A 22,912-nucleotide genomic window follows, 5' to 3' on the forward strand; every position below is an offset into this window, starting at 1 on the left:
ATTCTAACATAATTTTTTAATTCTAATATATTTTTTAATTCTAATATCATTTTCTAATAGTTTCTAATATAATTATTTAGAATTTTTTCTAATTCTAATATAATTTTCTAATAATTTCTTTTCCTCAGTAGTAAAATTTTACTTCCATTCATTAATTAGAAAATAACTACTTTATTTTTAATTGTAACTGCGAAACTGACATCACTCACACATGGAAAACCTAACTATTATGTGACCATGCTCAAGAAATAAGTTTTTCTGCAGAGACAGCTTAGGCTGTTTATCTTATGAAGATTATTTCCATAGTAGGAATTYTATCTTTTGAAAAGCACATGGACAGTAGCTTAATATGGACAGAAACAGAGTCAGTGCATTTTCCGATGGTGCTTAAAACAATCTAATAGATTATTTAAGGCCAAATAATGATTTCAATTTAATCTGTAACAGTAATAATATCTTTCCACAGTATAYAAGCTAAGGGAGTGAGTTGTGTGTTTATAGATATGTGTATTTAACCTTTTTTTAAAACACAGTMCAAAGGGGGTTATAAGTATAGTCCAGAAGGAAAGGTTACACTGGTGGTTCTGGCATACAGCTCAACAGATGTGCACTGTGCATACTTGAACAAAGGGAAAACAGCTGAGCTGGCTGAAAAAACAGAATCACATGAGGAGGGTGTTGAGGTGAGAGATGGCTTCAGGAAAAAGAGCAGTTCAAGAAATAAGGCTGAATTCCCAGACCAATTTATTTTTCATGGTTACATTTCTAAAAATTATGTTTATGAATGATATTTATTTATGAAGGTTATAAACAATATGCTGATATTACTAAGATTGGGATTGGGAACAAAATTAAATAAAACATACAGAGAGGTGCAAATCTCTACACAGATTTCAATATTTGAGTAGTTGAAGCAAAGAGGTTACATATAAAGAAACAACTGTCAAAATAGGAGAAAAGAGACAATGACAGTCTGAAACAATGTGACAATCAGGATACTAAGTACAGATTGGTGAGGCCACCCCTCAAATCCTGGATTCAGCTTTTGATCTCTCATTCCAAAAAGGATATTGAGGTGCTGGAGGGTGCCCAAGACTAGSGCAGTGCAGCTGGTGAAGGGTCTGGAGCACAGGTAACTACAGGAGCAGCTCAGGGAGCTGGGGTTGCTTAGCCTGGAGTAAGATGACCTGAGAACTTACCGCTCTCTACAGCTGCCTGAAAGCTGTAGCCAGGTGAGCATCAATCAAACAGACAAGAGGAAATGGCCTGAAGTTGGCCAAGGGAGGTTTAGATTGGTTACAAGGAAAACTACTTTGCAGAAAGGATGGTCAAGCACTGGAAGAGGCTGCCCAGAGAAATGACAGAATTAGCACCCCTGGTAGTGCTCAAAAACCACACAGATGTGGCAGTTAGGGTCATGGTTTAGTGGTGGACTTCACAGTGATGGGTTAGCAGTTGGACTTGATGGTCTTAAGGGTCTTTTGCAATCTAAATGATTCTATGATAAAAAAATACGTCAGATCAAATAGCCCCACTATAGATAATTTTGTATAGTCAGCAATACAGTGATCACTCATTTCCTTCATATACAATTTTAAAAATTAATTCACTACAYAGTAGTGTTCTGCAGSGAAGAACTAAATAAACTGCAGTATYTTTTATCCCATTTAAAATGTTGCATACTTGCAAAATAAATAGTATGCAAACACAAACCAGTATTTGTAGGCTTTCARTTTTCGAACACTGCAATCTTTTAGAATCAAAATATACTTGAAGATAGTACACCAACTTTTTAATGTGACCAAGAAAAAGTAAAACAGAATGGATGGTTTTCTTTTTTGAGATCCGAGGGAAGTTATTGTCATATAATGAAAATGAATAATGAGTTGAGAAATTGACATTTTTACTTTTAAGAATACCACCGGGAATGGTATTTGCTCCTCTGAAAAACAGTGATTTCTTTTCTTTTTGACAACAAATAAACCTTAATCAGACTAGTTGTTGTGCACTGAGAGCCACCTACAAATGTTCTGAAAAATTGCATGGAGTCAGCAGTGTAATATATAATTATATCTAATACCTACTTGTAGACCTGTAGTTCAATCTTCAGTGTTGCTATCACAAACACTTAGCAYTCCTACCTTTAACACATTTTCAAACTTAGGATAAACTGCCAYGCAACCCCTTACAGCGGTTGTGGGGAGGTGAAGGAGGTCTGGCATGCTAATTTTTCAGAAGTTCATGCAGGGTCAACTAATCCAAACATTAATTATCCCTTCTTTTTTTCATGGTACAAGCAACTTTAGTGCAAAGTTCCTTATCTTTTTTTTCCGCTTACATAATGATAGAGTTAAAGTGCATTACTACAGACAGTTTCTATCTTTGGCATTTATTAATTTATTAAAAGMTTAAATTACATGTCAGTTGCAACACCAGTTTTGGTGACCTGAACACCTCTCCAGGAACTTAAATGAGACTACAAATTCATTCTGCACTGTTCATTTAAAACATTATCATTTGCTTCCCTTTGCTACCGTTTATCACTGATAGCACTAAGCTCTTATTAATTTCTTAGTGTGTCGAGTAATATAGCCCTCTTACAGTAAACATACTTTTAGGACAAAAATCTAAAAATTATTCAATGTTATTACTTTCTTGAACAGAAAACCATTATTATTACTATCTCTGCATGCTGATACTTGTATTTTTCTACAGCAACATCACTCAATTTGTACTTATATTAAAATAATTTTAAAAGTGCATACTTTTGAAATCTCCATCCCCAAAAGTCAATGGATAGGCTCCTGGCTTTTCAATCTTGTACATTTCCTCTATAAAAAGGATTTTACAATCATTTATTGTGTCTTCTGGACCTCTGAAAAACAAAAAGAATAAAGAGTATATTCAACTTAGTTCCTCAGACCTAGATTCTGTACTTTCTGAACCCTAAGCAGTAAGATAAAGTAGCCTTCTTTTAAAATCACTTATAGCATACTTTATTTCAATTCACAGTCTAGTACTGGAACTCCTCAGATAAAATAAAACACAYAGCTGGGACTCACTTAAAGAAACGACTACTCCATTATCCTCAGACTGTCAGGTTGTTTAGTATTAGTAGTCTTTACTGACAGTTATTCACTATGGCTTAATTCCACTTCTAAAACCTCATAATTTTTTTTTTTTTTGGTTGAACATAGCAGACCAGACAAAACCATATCCTCTGGAATAAAGCATCTCAAACACTCACAGAAGTATAGTATCACAAACAAACCAGACATGTGACCTATAAGACAGAATACTTGGAACCCATAGAGCAAGAAGAGCAACAGAAACTTCTAAAGGCCTTCTACAACCTTTAACTGTTTCTGAGCTCTGGAAAGTCACATACAATATTGTACTGAGTTATGTACTGTAAGTCGTCCTGCTAATGTCAGGTTTCAGTGCTAAATCTCAGTGATTAGCAGTAACAAAAACTCCAGGACTCCACAACAATAATGCCAAAAACTTCTAGAAAAGAATTAGAAAATATTAAATGTAAAGGTTTTCACTTATTTTTATCAAAACATCTTKGTATCGACACAGATTCTAATACAAATGCAAACATATCTAGGARTAAATATCCATAATGACACCAACACCTGTAAAGCATTCCCTTTTCCTTTCTCCTTAGGATGATATTATGCCCTCTTCAACTGCCTGTTCTCTTACACTTTTAATTTCCTACCTAATATAGAGGCAAGGAAGAATTTTCAGTACAATAAAACAATGATGGATATCATTAAGAACCAAGCACAAAGGTAACAAAATACTTTGGAAGACAGCCAGCCAGGTGGCAGATCCTTATAAAAGGTCTAGTCTGCAAAAAGAAATTAAACTATAGACAGACAGGAAAACAAGTTATTACATTCGTATTCAATAAGAATAAACTGCAACAACAGGATACCTCCAGAAACATCATGATTCAATTTGAAATCTGTGGTTCTCTGCTTTACCTCTTTACTTGCTCCCATCACTTYCTTTGTGCTGACTCCTAAATCTTGAACTCTGACACATGATGACCAAACCAAGGCAGAAACAAAAACTATACCAGAGAAAAAAACACAGGCAACAAACCACCTTTTGGTGGCTCTGAGMACTGCAGTATTTAGGTCTCCATGGAACTGGGGTTGGTCAATCAATCATTGATTTATACTAATTGCCTTTTAAGTGTACCAACAGTTGTTTATTTAGGCAYCTCTATTTGTTTTGACACTTCTCTTTCCCACAAGATTTTGGAGGAAAAATCCCCATTATTGGTCGCATGCATAAATAGCAAAGGCTACTTGAACAGAATATACAAAYGTTGCATCAATATGAATACATCCATCAGATACAGAACTGTTTGCTTTCTTGAGCAGGAAAACCATGTATTTAGAATAAACATCATTTGCACCATAAGGGGATAATACTTTGAGGCAGTTTTGGCCATTGTGAGTAACTCAGACTTAGCATGCAAAGACACTTTGAATTATCCATAATACTCAGCAATTCACAATTATAAAGGCATAATACATTCAAAYATAGAAAAGACAAGTCACAAACATAATTTTTGGCAGGAAATTGAAATCAACAATTACAGACTTAGCTCCTCACAGCACCAATATTTCCCACATGATTTTCTGTACTTTGGAAGCATTTTTTAAACTGTCCTGCATTTTTTGTTATTCTTAGATTAAATAAAGTTAAAAACAAAACAAAACACAACTCTTGACACTCTTCACCATCATAAATCTATGTTAGAACCTTTATTTTTTATGACACTGCTTGTTAAATAGTCACTGCTTGACTGCCTATCCAAGGAGATTCCTTTAGGACTTATTTCTAACAGAACTCAAAGTGGTGAATCGAATTTAAAACAACATTACAGAAATGTGACTTTCACGTAATTAATGTGAAATTTTATACTCAATGTAGCAGCTACAAGCATGACTGATATTCTCAAATTCTTATAAAAATTTCAGRCAAATTTAAGCATATTTTCCACTGTTTTTTGCATCCTGCAAATCTTAGATGTGTGTGTAGTCTATAACCATGATCCCTATTATGGGCAAAACTGCATCTAAGAAAAACTCACATTTCCTGCCCCCTCTCTACAATATCTTACAGTTTAGAGCTGTTTAATTTTTTAATTTACCCCTTTTTTCCCCACTGCATTTTCCCCAGAAAACTAAAAAGCAGTTGTTGGAAATTTAGTTTTTTATTATCTGCATCCTCAGCATACAGTCTGTGGTCAAGAAGGAAGGTGGCAAAACACCATACAGCTGTACTCAGAAATCCAGACACTTGTGATACTGCTATCCATATCTTTGGGAAACAAGCCAAACTTGAGCTCAGTAGCATATTAACTAGGGTTAAATTCCACTTGTGCCAATTTGAACTATAGAACTACTTTTAACTACAATTATAATCACGTTATTTCCTTAAAATATACCACGARAAGATTTATACGTTGGTTCAAAGATGTTCCAAATGGTAACACAGCAATTTTTTGTGAAGTATGCAGAACCACAGACTTTTATCATCAACTTTATTACAAAATATCATCTCAAACAATGTTATCTCCACCTCAAAGTGTTGAAGTGCAACAYACTTGCTAAATTTAGCTAGTTTAATAAAATAACTCCTCTAATTGATACTAGAAGAAAAAAAAAAGAACACTTAAAATAATTTAAAAATTAATACAGCTACATGGCATGTTTTTTCCTCACAGTACTGCAATCCTACTGACTAGCAATACTATTCCTATATCTAGGCAGTACTTGTTATATAGATCATGGTAAACATTCCTTCTCTTTTTGTCCTGTATTTTTCCTTTGTGACAAGGACACTTAGAAAACAACGTTCAGATTAAGACTTCCTAAGTGCAAAACCTTACAATTAGTCATGTTTACCACAAACAACTAAGTCATGATCAGTTTCTATGGCTAATGTCAAAAGGTACTGTATAGGTCAGTAAAGAAACAGCCATCATTAGAATAAAACCTAACAGAATATAAAGCTGGCCCTCCAAATACATGAATTCATTTAACAAACAATATATAAAATCAAAACAAGACCAGATTTGCTACCACTTTCAGTGGTAGTATCTTTGCATATGCAACACTCTGTTTACATGCCATGATCAATCAGCCTTTATTGAGCTTTTGTAAAGTTTTCAGGCAGCAGCACTTTCTGTTCTGCATCATCAAACCACAGTTGAATAACTTCTTAAAAACCATGTAATTGTTCAATATTACTATTCAAAATGTTTGTTAGAACTTTTAATATYATCTTCTTAGAAGTGGTGGAGTAGAGATTTGATTTTAAACAGGCTTGTTTCAAAGGTGACTTACAAAATCTTCCCACATTAAGACAGCATGTTACATTGATAACCTGACCAAATTCTGCTACATCATACTGAATTACATGAAGGTTCTTTTATTTTTTTTATTGCACACAAGCAAAAATGCAGATAATATTTACAGTATTTTATTCAGACTATTCCACACACATTTGTTTTATCATTAAAATAAAAATGCAATTACAACATCGGACAGTAGTACCTCTGCTTTTAATTCAACTTTTATTACACAAGCACTGTAAAGATAAAGACACATGGCAACTTCCAAACTATGCAAAGATTTTTTTTACTCTCCTTCTGTAATACTAGTATTTAAACAACTGCAAMAAAAAATTAAAATAACATTTTCTAGGATATGTTTTAGACCATATTTTAATACGAATTTTTAATGCCTTTAAAAACTAAACACACTCCCAAACCTACAAATTCATACTGTGGACCTACACAGAAGTCAGGCAAGGTACTACTTTTTCTAATCTCAGCAGTAGGTGTGATGCTTGATGCATTTACAAAACAATGTATTATAGCCCATGATGCCAGATTCTGAAAGTAGGTCCTTGGACGCAGTGACTGTCCTCTTCTCCTTAGCCTGGGAGCTGTAAGGAAATGAACATTAGACTACCCCGGGAAAGCCTGACAGAACAGCCACAGCAACAACGCCAGAGGCTCACGACCCTGAGCACGGCCCTGCCCCACGCCACGGAACGCAAAGGTGCGGTGCCTCGGAGGGACCCGCCCCGAACCCGGCCCTGTCCATGGTGCTGCAGAAACGTGCCAAGGCCCTACAGAAGGGGACCCCACTGCCACCACCCCAGCTGCTCCCTCCTGAGCTCAGGTCGAGTTTGTGGCTGGCACTATCATAAATGTTCAGTTGGCATCTACAGCTTCCACATCGAAGTTCACACAGAAGTTAACACCTGAACGYCCATGAAGAGCCAAGTGAAACAGCAGGTTGATGACCCACAAAAGTGAAACATCAAAGGCTTCATTTATGAAAAACAAAGATATAGGAGCTGTGCTTGGCATCACAGAYCATGGTCTGAGCTCAGTCCACTCTCTATGTGTTTGCAGACTGAACTGCAATGCAGAGAAACAATGCTAATGGTCTGCTCAAGCCTACTACAAGAGTCTCRGCTACTCAACAAGTTCATTCATGCTGGGAAGAAGGGAAGATACAAACAGGTGATTTTTACAGAATAGGTTAAACACTTCCATCCAGATTTTAAATTCTACTGCAATTCACTAAGTAGATGCATCACATACTCATCATCAGCTCAGACAATTATAGGAATCTGTGAGCATTGCCTGAGAACCTCAATTAAAAAATAAAGACATGAGAAGCACCTTCTTTCACAACAAAAACTCACAGGGATACCGCCAGAATGAAAAGACCTTCCAAAATATATATATATATATATATATATAAAAGGAAGAGTCCTGAAAACACAGAAACATACTAAGCACTCCTGAAATGAAACCCAAAAAGCAAAACCAAAACCACCAACAAACCAAGCAAACTGCCCTCCGCCCACCAAAAAAAACCAAACAAACAAACAAAAAAAAACCACAAAAAAACCAACAAAAACCCAAACCCCAAGTGAATAAATCAACAATTAAAAAAACAAACAAACAAAAAAAAAAAGTCAGGTGCTTTAAAACCAACCAAAACAACCAAAATTAACCAAAATAAACAAATAAACAAACAAAAAAACAACAAAAACACCTCAAACCAACCAACCAACCAACCAACCAACCAACCAACCAACCAAAGGAAAAAGAAAACCCAAAAACCAAAGCTGGGCAAAACTTGTGAAGGTATCCACTATAAAATTGTTACAGAGAATACAATGGAAAAGAATCATAGAATTAGGAAGAAATTTCCAAAGAATACTCATATCAAACCGAAGGCAAGGAGAACTGATTGCAAAGAAAGCCAAGCCCACATTTCTGGCCTAGAAAGTTAGTAATGAATTTATTATCATGGCTTGAATGTACTTTATAGTATTACTGAAAGGAAAAACTTGGCCTCCAGGTGTTCTCCTGCTCAGAACATGATGAATCCCATTCACCAAGACCTCTTGAAAGTCAAAATATCCTACAAAGAAAAAGAAGTCCTACGTAATATGGCAATTARAAGGCAGCTGCTCATTTTGGAATGTCTTAATTCCTTCTATTTCTGAATTCTCTTCAGAGATTACAGCAACTACTTCCACCACGATGTCCAATTTCAGTAGTGCATAATAAATCCTCCAGTCAAGCAYCCAATGGCCATTACATAATGGTAATACAGCCTTTCCAGGTCTTATGTGTTTGTGYGGAATCTGTGATAATTCCATAATTATTCATTTTTATATTGATAAATCCAAAATATCCATAGACTTGTGGGTTTAACTGTTGGAGAGATTCCCCCATATGCAAGTGAGAAAAGCACACTTTGGTGCTTCCCAGAAACATCTATATATCAACGCATGTGCAAGCACAAAAGGGATTGCAGAGGTCTGTATAAGTAATGAAGGTCCATGACAACACTGGGATYATGGAGACAAGGCGAGATAGCTCACATGGTTGGAGTGCTGTGACAAATTGTTAAGGGCTCTTCAGGAAGAAGAGGCTAGGAAGACTAAGAGGAGTTGCCCCTTACATGGGGCAGGTCAGGAACCAATCAAGAGCTTACAGGTCAAGGCTAGCAGACAGGAAAACACTGGTGATGCTGTAATATGCGCCTGTTATAGGGAGCAAATACAAGAGGCTTCYTTCAGACAACTGGAAAAAGTTTCATGTTCACAGACTCTGTTGTCACAGGGAGCTTGAAGCACCACGACATCTGCTGGAAGGTCMACAAAGTAGAACTCAATCTAGGGAATTTCTGGACTGCAGTGGTAACGACTTCCTGATCATAGGGAAGCAAATTGCTAGACCTSATACATACAAACTGGAACACTGGTCATGAGACACTGAAGTTTGTCTGCAACGATGACATGCTCGAAAGTGGTCTCTCACCATATGCAGGATATAAAAGCCAGGAGGAATCCTGCCGAAATGAGTAAGGAGTTCAGATATAAAAAGGAAATGTGTAAGAGTTGAAAGTTGGGACATTTGATCTGGGGCAGGAAGAGGTATGTCTTAATCGGTAGGCACCGTGGTAGCAAAGCCAAGGTCTACCTTGATTTGAAGCTGGGCAGTAAGGTTCTATAAAAACAAGAAAGGAAAACCAGAGAAAATGTCTGCCAAATATAGCAGGGCCCCTGATGACACTAAGCAGATACACCAAGGCACTCAGCACTTTCTTTGCCTCAAAGGTTTAAGACCAGTATTTAGGAATCTGAGGACCCCAAGTGTAGCAGCAATGGCCAAAGCAGGGAAGACTTAGCCTCAGTGGAGCATTTACAYATGACATATAGAAGCTTATTGGCCCCAACAGGTCATACTCATGAGCTCTGAGGGAGCTGCCTGATGTCTGGATGAGTGTACTCTAAATCCTGTTATTGAAAGGTGATTACACCTTCCAGTTAAATAGAAGAGAGCAAATATAACTACAATCTTCAAGAAGGAAGATTGATGACAGACTCATCAGCATCACTCCCTGGGAAAGTTGGTATTATTTCCTTCTGCCACCATTCAGAGCTGGACAGAAAGGGATTACATTATATTCAACAAAGAAAAATGCAAGTCCTGCACAGAGAGACTAACCCATGTAGCAATACCTGCTGAGTGTGTCCACCTGACCAGTGAGCAGCTTTTTAGAGAGAGACCTAGATGAACATGATAAAACAAGCTGCCCATAAACTAGTTATGTACCCTTGCAGGCAAAGAAGGTCCACAGCTTCTTGGAATACATTAGGAGCAGCATTGCCAGCAGGTAGAGGGAAGGCAAATGCCACTCGCCACTCAGCATTAGTTAGGCCAAGTCTAGTCTCCCCAAAGAACAGAGACATGGGTTTACATGAGTGRTGCTACAAAAGGGATACAAAAATGATGAACAGACTGGAACATCCTTGATAGAGGAGTGTTTAGCCTGGAGAACAGAAGGGTTATGGGAAGCTGGCTCTTATCCACACMTATAAACAGGGGGCCAGACTCCTCTAACTAGTGCACTGTCAGGGCAAAAGGTACAAATACGTGAAACACGCATTTTGTGTGGCAAGAGTGAATTTCCTTTCTACAGTGGACTGCTCAGAAAACTAGTTGAGTAACCATGCATAAAATCATTAAAACCACAGTTTAGTCTAGGCAATCTGCTCTGGCTGACCCTGCTTGAACAATCTAAGGAGCTCCCTTCCATCCACAAAGATTCTCTTAAATGTATACATATGTATCAACACCACTCCTTTATTCTTTTCTATTTTCATAATGCTTTGCCTAATATTGCAATCACCAGTATTTCCCACACGCTCAACCACTTTTTTTTTGCACTTCAATTTGTTTTCTTCTGTTCTTCTTCTTCTGYTTGGAATTACTTCCCTCAGTGGAAAGAAATTAAACTTAGAAAGCAAGTCAAAAGACTCTGTCGTTCCAAGTCTGCATGTTTATTAGAGAAAGGACACTTACAAATACTGAAGAYGTAGTTTATATTCTGGGAAACCAAAAAAAACCCTCAAGATCTATGTCAACCCATTCTTCACCTTCAAGATACACTTTTATCTTACAGTAAAGGTTATGAAACCCAAAACATTTGAAATTTTGACACTTGGTACTTATGCTTTTTTCTGTTTTTGTTAAAGCAATTAATGTTTTAACACATAATTAAGTAATTGAAATGTCAAGCTTTTAGATGCAATTCAAAGAACCAATTTTCTGCCCCTCTCCTGAAATTCACTTCAATTTATGTGTCCCTTTTATGCATTTAGATAATGAGGGGGTGTGTGTTTAAAGGCAAGTGAACTAGTAGGTGAGCGGAATTCTCTTGATGCAGTTTAATTAGTGTTTAGTAAAGGAAAATACATCACTTTCCCCCGTCTTCTTTCTGTACAGCTCAAATATTGTTAAGCTTCATTATACACTGCTGGCTCATATTCACCTTGCTGCTAACCAAGACCCACAGATCTCTCCCATTAACACTACTTCCCAATCAGTATTGTTTCAAGGCGCTGTGCCTTCCCAGGCAGAAAAAAACTCTGCATTTATCCACCTTGACTTTCTTCAGTCTCCTGCAACCCATTCCTCTTCTGCCTGTTCAGGTCTCTGATTGGCAGTACTACCTTTGAATTTACATTGATTTAGTGTGCCTGCAAACTTGGCAAGAGTGCACTGTACTGCCACAAGATACTGAACAATACATGTCCCAGGATACATCCCTGTGGTTTCTTGCTTGTTATCACTTCCCAGGTAGTGTACAACTTACTAACCACTATMATCTGAGCCTGATCGTTCAATGTTTTCTTTTTCCAAACCCACCTGCTTGCCTGTCCTCTCAGATTGCTACAGGAATCATCAGACTGGGACAGGATATTATGGGACATTAACATATTGAATTAAATTACATGTTTTGCTCTACCCTTGGCCTACAGAGATAATGATTTTRTAACAGAAGGCAGATGAATCTGCAAAGCATGATTTGCTCTTGGAAAAAAAAAATCACTCTGGCTATACCAAACAATTACCGTTTGGCCAGCACTTCAAGAGAACTGGATGCAGTATTTACCTTTCTCCACTTGTCAGAGACAGTAGTCAAAGTGGCATTGAAAGTTAAATGTCTGTTGGCACAAGCTGTGCATTTAACCAGGTTTTCATCCACAGAATTTGCCTGCTCCTTTTCCTTGAGATGAGTTATCTTCAAAGTCTTACCCTTGCACCAGTAGGACTAAGAAGAGCTTAAATAATTGGGCTAATTTAACTTAAGAGATAAACCTATTTCCATAAGACAGACTTGATTTGGCACTAAAATCCTAAAATTTCAAAAGAACATTATATTCACAGTCCAAAAGACTAAGCACAAATTACAAGCATCTAGTCTACTTTCCCTCCATTTTGGGAAACCAACCCAGAACAATCAAATTTCAGTTTCTCCACATTGCKAGTTAAGAAGGGGCAATATGCACGGAAAAGGAACAAAGGACAAATCCATTACTTCCTATTTTCTCTTTTTAACCATCAGGAAGGATGAAGATAAAATAAATATTCCATATCAGAAAAGTAATTATGGACAAGCAAATCTTAAAAACAGTAATGCTTCAAATCCTTTCTGTTCAATGGAACCTCCTGAAGATTTGTCCTCTTTAAGGTAGAACAATGAAGCATGCAGGTAAATAGYGTGGAGGCATAGCTGTGATGTGTGTGTGCATCACAGCTATTCAGAATATTTGTAAAATGGAAAATTTTGTGCAAAGGGAAGGGAAAAAAACATGAAAAGAGGATCAGTAAGTTAGCCAAACACTTTTCAAAATGTACTCTTTCATAGAATTATAGAATGCTTGGGTTAAAACGGACCTTAAACATCATCTAGTTCCAATCCCTGGCCAGAAACAAGGGCACTTTCCGTTAGAACCAGGTTGCTCAGAGCCTCATCCAACCTTGCCTTGAACTCTTCCAGGGATGGGGCATCCAGAGCTTCCCTAGACAACCTGTTCCAGTGCCTCACCACCCTCACAGAAAGTACCCACTTTCTGTGTACCCACCAAGTTTCTTCCCAGTACCTACTCTTTCAATTTGAAGCCATTGGCCCTTGTCCTGTCACTACGAGCTCTTACAARAAGTCTTTCTAGCCTTCTTGAAGGCTCCCTTCAGGKACCGGAAGGCTGCAACTAGGCCACCCCAAAGCCTGCTCGTCTCCAGGTAGTAATTCTCCCAGCCCTTCCTAACAGAAAAGGTGTTCCATCCCTTTAAACTATCTTGGTGGACTTCTCTGGACTTCCTCCAGTAGTTCCATGTCCTTCCTGTGCAGGGCCCCCAGARCTGGATGCAGCCCTGCAGGTGGGGTCTCACAGAGCAGAGCAGAGGGGCACAATCCCCTGCCTGGCCCTGCTGCCCACCCTGCTTTGGATGCAGCCCGGGACACATTTGTCTCTCTGGGCTGGGAGTGCTCACGGCTGGGTCATGTCCAGCTCTCACCCAGCAGCACCCCAAATCCTTCTCAGCAGGGCTGCTCTGATCTGTTCATCCCTGGTCTGCARTAATACCAAGGGTTTGATGTCACAGCTGCTGAATCAAGGAACTGTTATCTCATAATGATCTTGAGAAGTGGATAATGACCACAGCTAAAGGTTACAGGATTCACTCTGCTTATGCTTTCTTCCTGAGTTATTTTCAGTCAGATATTATTCTTCTGTCTCACATTCAACAGAAACAATATATCCTGGATAACAATCTGTATTTAGAACCATCCCAGTACCTCCTGGGCATTTTGTCCTGTACACATGAATCATTATCASAAGGCATTTTACACTACTCAGAAGTCTCTTCAATAATATTCTGTCCTTATGTTCATTATATCTTTTAATTATTGACTTTTCCTCAAAACTGATACCACAACTGAAGGAAGGTTAAAAACCTAGTCTACAATTTTAAAATGAACAATTTTATTTCAGTAAACTCCACTTTCAAGTTCAAACAGAAAATTATTCTCACACAACACTGCAGATAACAGCAGAAGTTTTTTTGTCCAACAGGATAATTAAATGGTACCCAAAACATTACTGATGTTGTCAAGGTCATTCCCATTAAGAGTTTAGAGATTATTCCCTAAGGCTGCATTTCACAAAAAGAGCCATCTCCAACTGTAGAGACTAGGGAAAGCAATACAAAGAAATGCTTAAGAATTTCTAGGCATCACCTCTACAGATTCACCGTCAAAAATCCCAGCAGGCTTCTTGGCCACTCAGAATCTATCTTGATTTGAAAGAGTACTGTTGATTCCRGGAGTTCTCTTCTTCAAAGAAGGTGACCAGCTCCACTGAAGYCACAAGGAGAAGAGGAAAGTGGGAGACAGAAATTCACCCTTTTAGTAGTTTTGCTGCCTAGGAGAAATATTCCACTTTTACGTCTGTGCAAAAAAGCTGCAGGCAATGTCTTCAGAAATTAAATTTCTTATTATTATGATACTGGCTGATACATCATGGAAGTTATTTGAAAAACTGATCCAACTAAATATTGTTAATATTTCACACAGCATCAAAGCAATGTCTTCCCAGATTAACCAGCAACAAAGATATTATAACAAAATAAATAAACCAGGATATTATTTTGGGTAGAAAACTATGCGAGCATTAGCAAAGCATAAACCACATTGACAAAAATTCCAGGCCTTAAGAAAAAACACTGTGAAAAGTACACTATTGGGTATCAACCAAAATATGAAGACAACAATTCTGACACAATAATCATCACAATATATACTACGAGCAATAGAAAGTACGATGCTGTTATTTCCTGAAGCRTCAAAACAAGGTACAACTACCAGTAACTTTTTTTTGCACCAGACAGATAGAAATTTAGAAGGACAAGTATTCTTGAAATCATAAACAAAAATCCCATATGTACAGCCTGTTTCACTCACTATTACAGAATAGCTCACTATTCTATAAAGGTTTGATTTCTGTGTCTGCAAGCTGTAAAAAAAATATAAATGTACCGTTTTAAACAATCCAGAAGTTCAATATAAATGAAAAATCTTGTCCAAAAGAAGTAAAGGGAGACGTTAAATCCATACAGGTAGTATAAAGATAAAAGCAAAAGTATTATACTGCATTCTGAGAACAAAATATACTAGACATTAATAAAAAGACTAGTAAGATGYTAAAATGAACACATCCCATAAAAAATTTTTAAAAAGCAGAAGGCAAACACCAGATCTGGAAAGTTACAAGAAAAATACAATAAGCGTATTCAAAAATTTAGAGAAAGTAATACAAAATCAAAGTCTTCCTTTCGTTTTGGGAGCAGAAAGGCTCACACCAAAACCTGCAAAACTAAAATGTGACAAACATGAACATGAAAATTTAGGACCCTTATATTACGATCCTTTACAGCTGCACAGGTGAAGACCTCTAAGCCATTAAACACTCACTCATTCAAAGAAGAAAATTCTTTTCACTCTGCAGAATTTATGTCTAATTCTTACACGCCTCCAAAGGCTTACGCAAAATTCAAGTCCTGATATTGAGTCCTTCTTAAACTCAGTCTTTTAAGGGTTTACTGAAGAAAACTAAGATCTGATTCTGTCTCTTATCTTCAATTTTATCAAGGAGAAAATGCAGAGCATCATTTGATCTACTTTGGGTTGATTTGGTGTGGTGAATTTAAATATATCTGTTGGCTGCAATGGTAAATTGTGAACAGTTAGCCTCAAAGACAACAAGTCATATTATTCTGGATTACAAACAACTGTTGTCATTATGAAACAGACCACTCTCCCCAAAAAGAAAAACAGAGGATATCTAAGACCAGAGGTGCACCTTGCCAGTTAAAATCAGTTCAGAGGTACCACAGAYAGCCTGAACTGAGAATCTTGTATTTAGAGATGCTGAACTGCAAGCACGCACACACAGTCATGAGAAACATGAAGTCCTATTCCGTGGTCAAAACACTGATGTTTCCTGAGTATTTTCATCTTTGGAAAGTTTTAACCATCCTGCAACGGCTGATTGTAGCTGCAATGTGAATGCTGTACAAATGAGAATTAATAGTAAGTGTCAATTCTTCTGCATGATGATATTTGTCTCCCCTGTTCATTCTCATCCATCCTTTGGTAGTATTCTCTATTTCATATATGTTTTCCAAAATAAGAACTACTGATGACAGACTGTACAAGAATTTTCCCTTGGGTAATGACTAAGACATGAGTAAAAGTAACACCAAACAAACACACATGTCCAAAGTTGCACTAAAAAAAAAGTATTCATCACATGTTCTAGTAGCTTCAAAGCATGACCACAAACAGAATATTCTTGTTATTTCCTGTGATTGTGCCAGCAGCTTCATGAAATCTTTGTCAAAAGCAGCCAAGATCAATGAACCAAACCTTCAAATACAGCACACAGAATTGTTTTATACAAAGCCTCTTTGATGTAATACCACAAARGAAAAGGAGTCCAAGCGATGAATACGTCCGATGCAACTGTAAGAGCTTTGCCTCCCTTTACTGCCTGCTAAGGCTGTTCTTACATAGTGCACAAAATATTAGTCATTAGCATACAATCAATTAATCACTAACATACAGYAATACAAAATTCAAAATACATTTCACCTTTATTTGAAACAAATAATTAATGCTAACATTATGTTAAGAACTCATAATCACATATCAATAACATAGTATAGAATGCAAAGATATTATTTATATTATCCTAGATGAAAATAATAATGATTGCATTATAATTCCCAATTAAATTAATGTATTCTAGATTATTTATATTAGTATATTAATAAACACTGAAACACTGAGGATGGTTTTTACTTAGCAAATCAACATGCCTGAAATTCAAAGCAATTACCATTGCATGCTCCTTACAAAAATTTATGAATACTAGATTTTTCTTGTACTTTTATTAGTAATTGAGAGGAATGAATTGGTAGTGCAAGTGATACAAATTTATTCCTTGACAAATCAAGAAATGGAAGGGCTCAGGTAATGTTACTTTCGGCAAGAAGTGTATTACTGCATATGCCATCTATCAACATTTAAAGGAAACCAGAGCTCTTAATTAGGAAGAAGATTCTCTGAGATATGATTTAATTTGAAAAACTGACTTAAACTCAACAGCTTAGAATAAGGTATTTATTTGTCAGCTGTGCTGTTCCCCCCCAACTCCTTTCAGAGAACAGTGTAAATATCACGGGGAACCTCATCGTCCCTCCTACAATACTGACAGTATCTGAAGTTACCAACTTCCAGTCTGAAGTATAACTATCAGTTTATTTAGATTTAGGAAACCCTACCCTAGAGAGTTCCAACCAGAATTTTATCAGCTACCAGGTGCTTCCTTTTGCCAATATAAAACGTATTTTGATTATCCTATTTTTAACAGATGGAGAAAATTCTGAAAGAATCCACATAGGCAACAGTTTTAAAAAATGTTATCAATATACACTGAAATTTCATGTAAAYTGCTGGCTGGACAGCTCTATTTGTAGAAGATCATGGAGCCCATCCTTGATTCAACAAATGCTGCTAGCATTGCATGCAATGAAAACCCGCATCTCTCTAAACTGTCCTCCATTTCTTCATCTCTTCTCTCTTGCAAGTTAATAATTCAAAATATCTACTCAGTTTTTTCTAGCTTTGTATTTCAAGTTTGTTTTTCTTTTTTTTTGCTTTGCCTACAAAACAAGTCCATGTGCCTGCTCTGCTTAACACAAGATGACTATAATGCACTGAGATTGTCTAAAAAATAAAACTCCCCTAATTCTAAAATTAGCCCTTCCCTCAAAAMCAGATTTTCATGTACTTGCACAACTTACCAAGCCAATGTCTTTGCTATTTCCCAGYACTAGGCAAGATTGCATTTTTACACAAAATACAGAATTAGACCTCATTCACAGAGACCTCCATGTGTTTCTTCCAACTAACCATGTTCCACACTAAGTGTTGCCACAGATACAACATTCTCTTTCCTTGTAAAGAAAATTGTATTATATGCTAATGGTTCAATTAATTTTCAGGAATACACTCCCAGAACAATGATACCATTCATGAATACATGTGGGACATGCCAACATTAAATCACCCATCAGTCATCTGTTCATCCCTCAGAAGGCAGTAACGCAGCTTACTGACAGTAGTATATTAAGGGTATCTTCAGAAAACATGGTTCCTAAAGAACTGTACAGAGGCTTCAAAACAAAATAGTAAAACAAACATATTCAGGCAAGTTCAGTCACAAAGAAAACTTGTAGCTCGCACATCCCACAGCTCCATGCTTTACTCATCAGAGGTTATAATACTGTATAAATATTTTATACTTTAAAAAATTTATTCAGCCAATTCAGAGACTTATTCAAACTGTCAGAGATGACTCATACTCAGAGAGACCTAGGGGTTCCCAATTATCTAAAAAATTACTGGAATATACTGATCAATCTGAATCACAAATAATAYGTAAAACCTTACAGTTGCCTCCAGAAATCCCAGAATAAATAAAAAATCTAAGCCTGCACACTGTAAAAACCATGCACTGCAATTTTGTAACTCACGCAGCTGTGGAATCGAAGTATGACATTAATTTTAACCTAGTGGTGATTAGCAGATAAAAAAACCAAACCAAACACACTTCATATGATATGTAGAGATTTTATGAGTTGGTCAAACAAATCTTACCCCAGCAGAATTTTAGCATGAACCTCTTTGTTAGTCCTTGAGATTTCTCTCAAAGAGGTAATTTCTGCATCAAACCAAAATCCTCTTTCTTCTGGTGTCTCAACATTGTAGTTAACCATCACCACATCACCCACTTTAAGCTCACTCCACTTCAAAATGGTTCTTGCTCGGGGTCGAAGATTAACTGTGTCCATTTCTATTATGCCATTTTCGGGATACCTTGAAAAGTAAAACCAACAACACCAATGATTATGACTCCTGCAACAGTAAAAAGGAAGTCACAGACAATATTTTTCAGAAGTAAAAGTTTTTAAATGTCCTCTGGGCTTGTAAGAACCACAAAAATCTGACCTAATGCCCTTTTTAAAATATAGCTTTCATCTCAATACAGACCAAGAATTTGTCTTATCTCAGATGGGAAAAATAGCCTCCATGACTTCTTCTAAAACAAACAAGGAGAACCYACCAAAAACAGACAAAAACAAACAACAAAACCCAAAACCAACTTCAAAACAAAAATCCCCAAATGAACAAAAAAGTAAATCTATCTGCATTACATGATTATTTAGAGTTACTTGATGGCACTATAACAAAAATCCCAATGCAGGAAGGAAACCTTCAAATTTGACATGCTTTTCAGTTTAACACTACAGATTTCTTATATTCCTCTGAATGAGGCAACTATTCCTCGACAGTAGAACCTGCATTTGTACATGTGCTGGAAAACCAGCAGAATATAGACATGATCAAAACATGCCTTGCAAAAAAAGCTAGCCTATAACAAAAAGTTAAGACGCTAGAGTAAAAGTGAAGCTCCTTTTTCATACTATGTGCAAGGAGACAAAAGTCTTCCATCATTCAACTAGCACGCCATGAGTTCACAGAACAAATTTAGCAGAGACCATGAAAATTAGTCTACTGTCAATCAACAAGTGCTATGAGAAGTATATATTCTTCCTTCTTAACAAACAATGCTGAGGATGATATACCTTAAATTATATTTTCATTATGTAATTACTGGCACTTTAGCAAGAGCACTCACAATTAACTTAACAAATCTTTATCAATAATAGACACCATTTACGTATACAGCGAGGTAATCAAGAAGCACATGTAGGATCTGTGGGACTGTAAAAACTACCAATAAGCATTTTAAAGTTTCTGTGTCACTATTAAAAAAACCCAAACTAAATATCTGACTTAAAATGAGTTTCTATTCATAGAAACGTAATCTTAATCTGAAAAATCTGTTCTCTTCAAAAAGTAAAATGTTCTCATCTTCTATTTTTCCTGAGAGAGAATTGGATAAACTTTTTTCCCTAAATTCAGATTACTGCTATCTTTTCCACCTCCATACAACTTGGAACAGAATCTTTCCTGTTGTACTGCTGAGGAATTTCAAAGATTGTCATTGTTAACAATGTCTCCACCTTTTTCTAAGAAGTAGCTCATGAGAAAACCAAAGCAAAAAGTGGCCTATCAGCATAACTACAACAAGATCACTTCCAAAAGACACCCCCAAAATCCCCTTTTATAAATAGAAACTAACAATTTTCCAAAGAAAGAAAAGGAAGACTGACTCTTCACTGAGTGCATTTTTGCTCTAATCAGSTGGTCAGAAACTCAAACTTAGAAACTTCAGAAAAAAAAAGATGAGACTTATTTTGTCACATTTCATTTCTCTTTTGCAAAAGGTTCCAGACATTGAATATTTTTACTGCTGTGCCTTCACACACAAAGAAATGTTTTCATGGTTGTTGGTGAATGCTAGCAGCTATTTAACCTTTCACATTTGTCCACAACTGACACCTCAGGCAGAACAGATGTAAAATATTTGCCACAAGCTTTTGAGTCAGGCTCAAAATTGCACAGCATTAAACTCTGTGAACTCAGTACCACTATTCATTATTAYATTAATAAGTAAACGGTACTTTCACAGTAAACTTGTGAACTCAAATGTGTGTAATGACACAATTTACTTAAATATGGAAAAAAAAMCACACCAAGATGAGAATATTCTACTACCTCATGCTCGCTTTCCTAAAGTTTAATATGCCATTCTTTAAAAATCACGTTAATTTAAAACCTAATCTCTTAAATACAAAAATAATATTTAAGCATAGAATCAKGAGACAGGAATATGTGGACTTACGTAGATAAACCAAAATATAAAGAGAACAAATATGGTATTTTAACATCAAGACTTAAGCAAAAATTAATTCTTGCTCATTCTGGCAAGCTTTAATAAAGGACTACCTACTGTAAGACATGAACATATATTGATAGTGTTTTCTCMTTTATTGAGTTTTAAAACCTTAAAATGACACTCAAGAGAAAACATTTTTACAGCAGTATTTTAATTAAGACTAGCATAAATTTGGTACAGTTGAAATAAAGATTGTATGGCACAATTACATCTTTAAATTTAAAACAGCTGTAGACAGTTCGTTTTCCATGTTTACAGGACAATTTGGCAACTAACACTAATAAAAGGAGCTGTAACAGCAAGAGCAATCATAAGACTTTAATGAAAAATGCCCATACGAAGTCTCTATTTACCTCTAATTTAATTCTTCCCTGATGTATTTCTACCACTAGCATAGCAAGGATTTTTTGAGATTTCCTATTTGTGTAGACAGTCTCCATAGCAAAGAATTATTCATGAAGTAAAAATTCCAGTGCTTCTTGGCTATGGTCAGATGGTTGACTTTGGTTGCTAAAATGCTCAAATACTAAAATATGTGGTATTTCCATGTCAGAACAAGCCCAAGCCTGCTCAATTTACTGGAACCTTGCAACATACCCATTAACAATTTTCTAGTCTGTTACTAGAACAAACAGAACTGGAAAGGTAAAATTCTAGGAACAAAAGTCAAGATTTCCCCATTCACTCTTCATACTAGTATAGTAAGGAATGTTAGTGCAGACATACAATTTTTTAAATTATTTACCAACATCAATAAAATGAAGGTATAATTTATTTTCTCAACTACAAAATCCAGGAAAATGTTTTTCAACACACACTCTGGAATGAAGGAATAGAAGGACAAAAACAAAAGAAAAAAGAAAAAGGAAAGAAATCCTAGAAGAGGTAAATCTCACTAATGATGTAGACTTGAATAAAACCACCCCACTCCCTGACAACCTGAGGAAATAATGAGCCCCTTTCTGCTGTAGTGATTGAGAAAGCAAAAATATTGTTTGAAAAAGCACTACACTAAAGACCACATAAGCTACAATTATGAATAGGGGAAAAATATCACTGGGATAGTCGAACAATGCATTTGCAAAAAACCAGCAGGTCTGATAATTTGTCACTACAAGAAAAAAAGTAATATATTTCAAAGACAGACTGGAAGGCATAATGAAGATCAATAAACATAAAAATCAGTCACATGGAACATAAACAAGATTTTGAAAACCTTACACAATTAAGCAGCCCAAACACTGGGGAACCAATTAATAGCCTTAAGAGTAACATCTTACTTTCCTAATTACTTTAATTCTGAGTTTCAAGAAAAAGTAACTTCTAGTCTTACATGACTGCACTGTGAGGACAACACAGATACCCTGAAGGGGGACAACCTGGAAATAAACAGTATCAGAACAGAACTTTAGAACTGTAAGAGATACATAGAATGTTCAATTTCTAATACAACACTGTTGTATAGCAAGCTCAAGTAATGCCAATATAGTGAAAATCACGTTTACTTCACTAAACAGCACAAAGGATGACAAGTCATACATTTACTAACAAATCTTATTTTGAAAAAGACTTTCCTCAGGAATGTGAGGAGAGCACTTACAGCTAATTCAAGATAAACAGATAAGTAGTAAAATTTAATCTCACTCTCACTGATCACACCATTATTTAGCCAAGAATCAGCTGTAAATTCAGAAGTTTATTATTATTTTAGTTGTTCTGTAAAACAACTACTAGGACAGCAAAGCTTGCCTCCCTAAGCTCAAATCCTTTCTWAAGAGACAGCAACCTGGGCTGCCTACCCAAACTATTCCTTTTTCAGTTTGCACAAGGTATCTATCTACATTGTTAAAAATCAAAGCCTTAGTTAATGCCTGTAGTCAAAACCCTGACTACAATACATGCAAGTAYTGACATTGTAAAACACAGAATATGCAGTCAGAAACCCACTGCAAAGGGGACAAACAACCCTAAAAGGAATGGACTTAGTGCAATGAAGAGCTGTGCAGCTAATCCCATAAAATACTTTCAATTGTGAATTAACTGTGGTGGCCCGCTTTCCAGTAAGGATATAGGGAAA

The 22,912-nt window shown here is 36.3% G+C and overlaps 1 protein-coding gene across 3 annotated transcripts in view; it reads right to left on the minus strand.

Annotated features, from left to right (window-relative positions):
- The window catches only part of UHRF2 (ubiquitin like with PHD and ring finger domains 2), a 75,845-nt gene that overhangs the window by 28,262 nt on the left and 24,671 nt on the right, over nt 1-22,912 (minus strand). For all 3 annotated transcript variants that reach the window (XM_057380107.1, XM_057380106.1, XM_057380105.1), the window contains exons 4-5: nt 18,630-18,848; nt 2,766-2,875 (exon numbers count right to left, since the gene is read on the minus strand). In XM_057380107.1, the coding sequence (XP_057236090.1) occupies nt 2,766-2,875; nt 18,630-18,848 (329 nt within the window). The remainder of the gene's footprint in view (nt 1-2,765; nt 2,876-18,629; nt 18,849-22,912) is intronic.

This window comes from Malurus melanocephalus, unplaced genomic scaffold (assembly GCF_030028575.1).
Source record: "Malurus melanocephalus ecotype Western Australia unplaced genomic scaffold, MMel_1.1 scaffold_437, whole genome shotgun sequence".
In the NCBI taxonomy this organism is placed as follows: Eukaryota; Metazoa; Chordata; class Aves; order Passeriformes; family Maluridae; genus Malurus; species Malurus melanocephalus.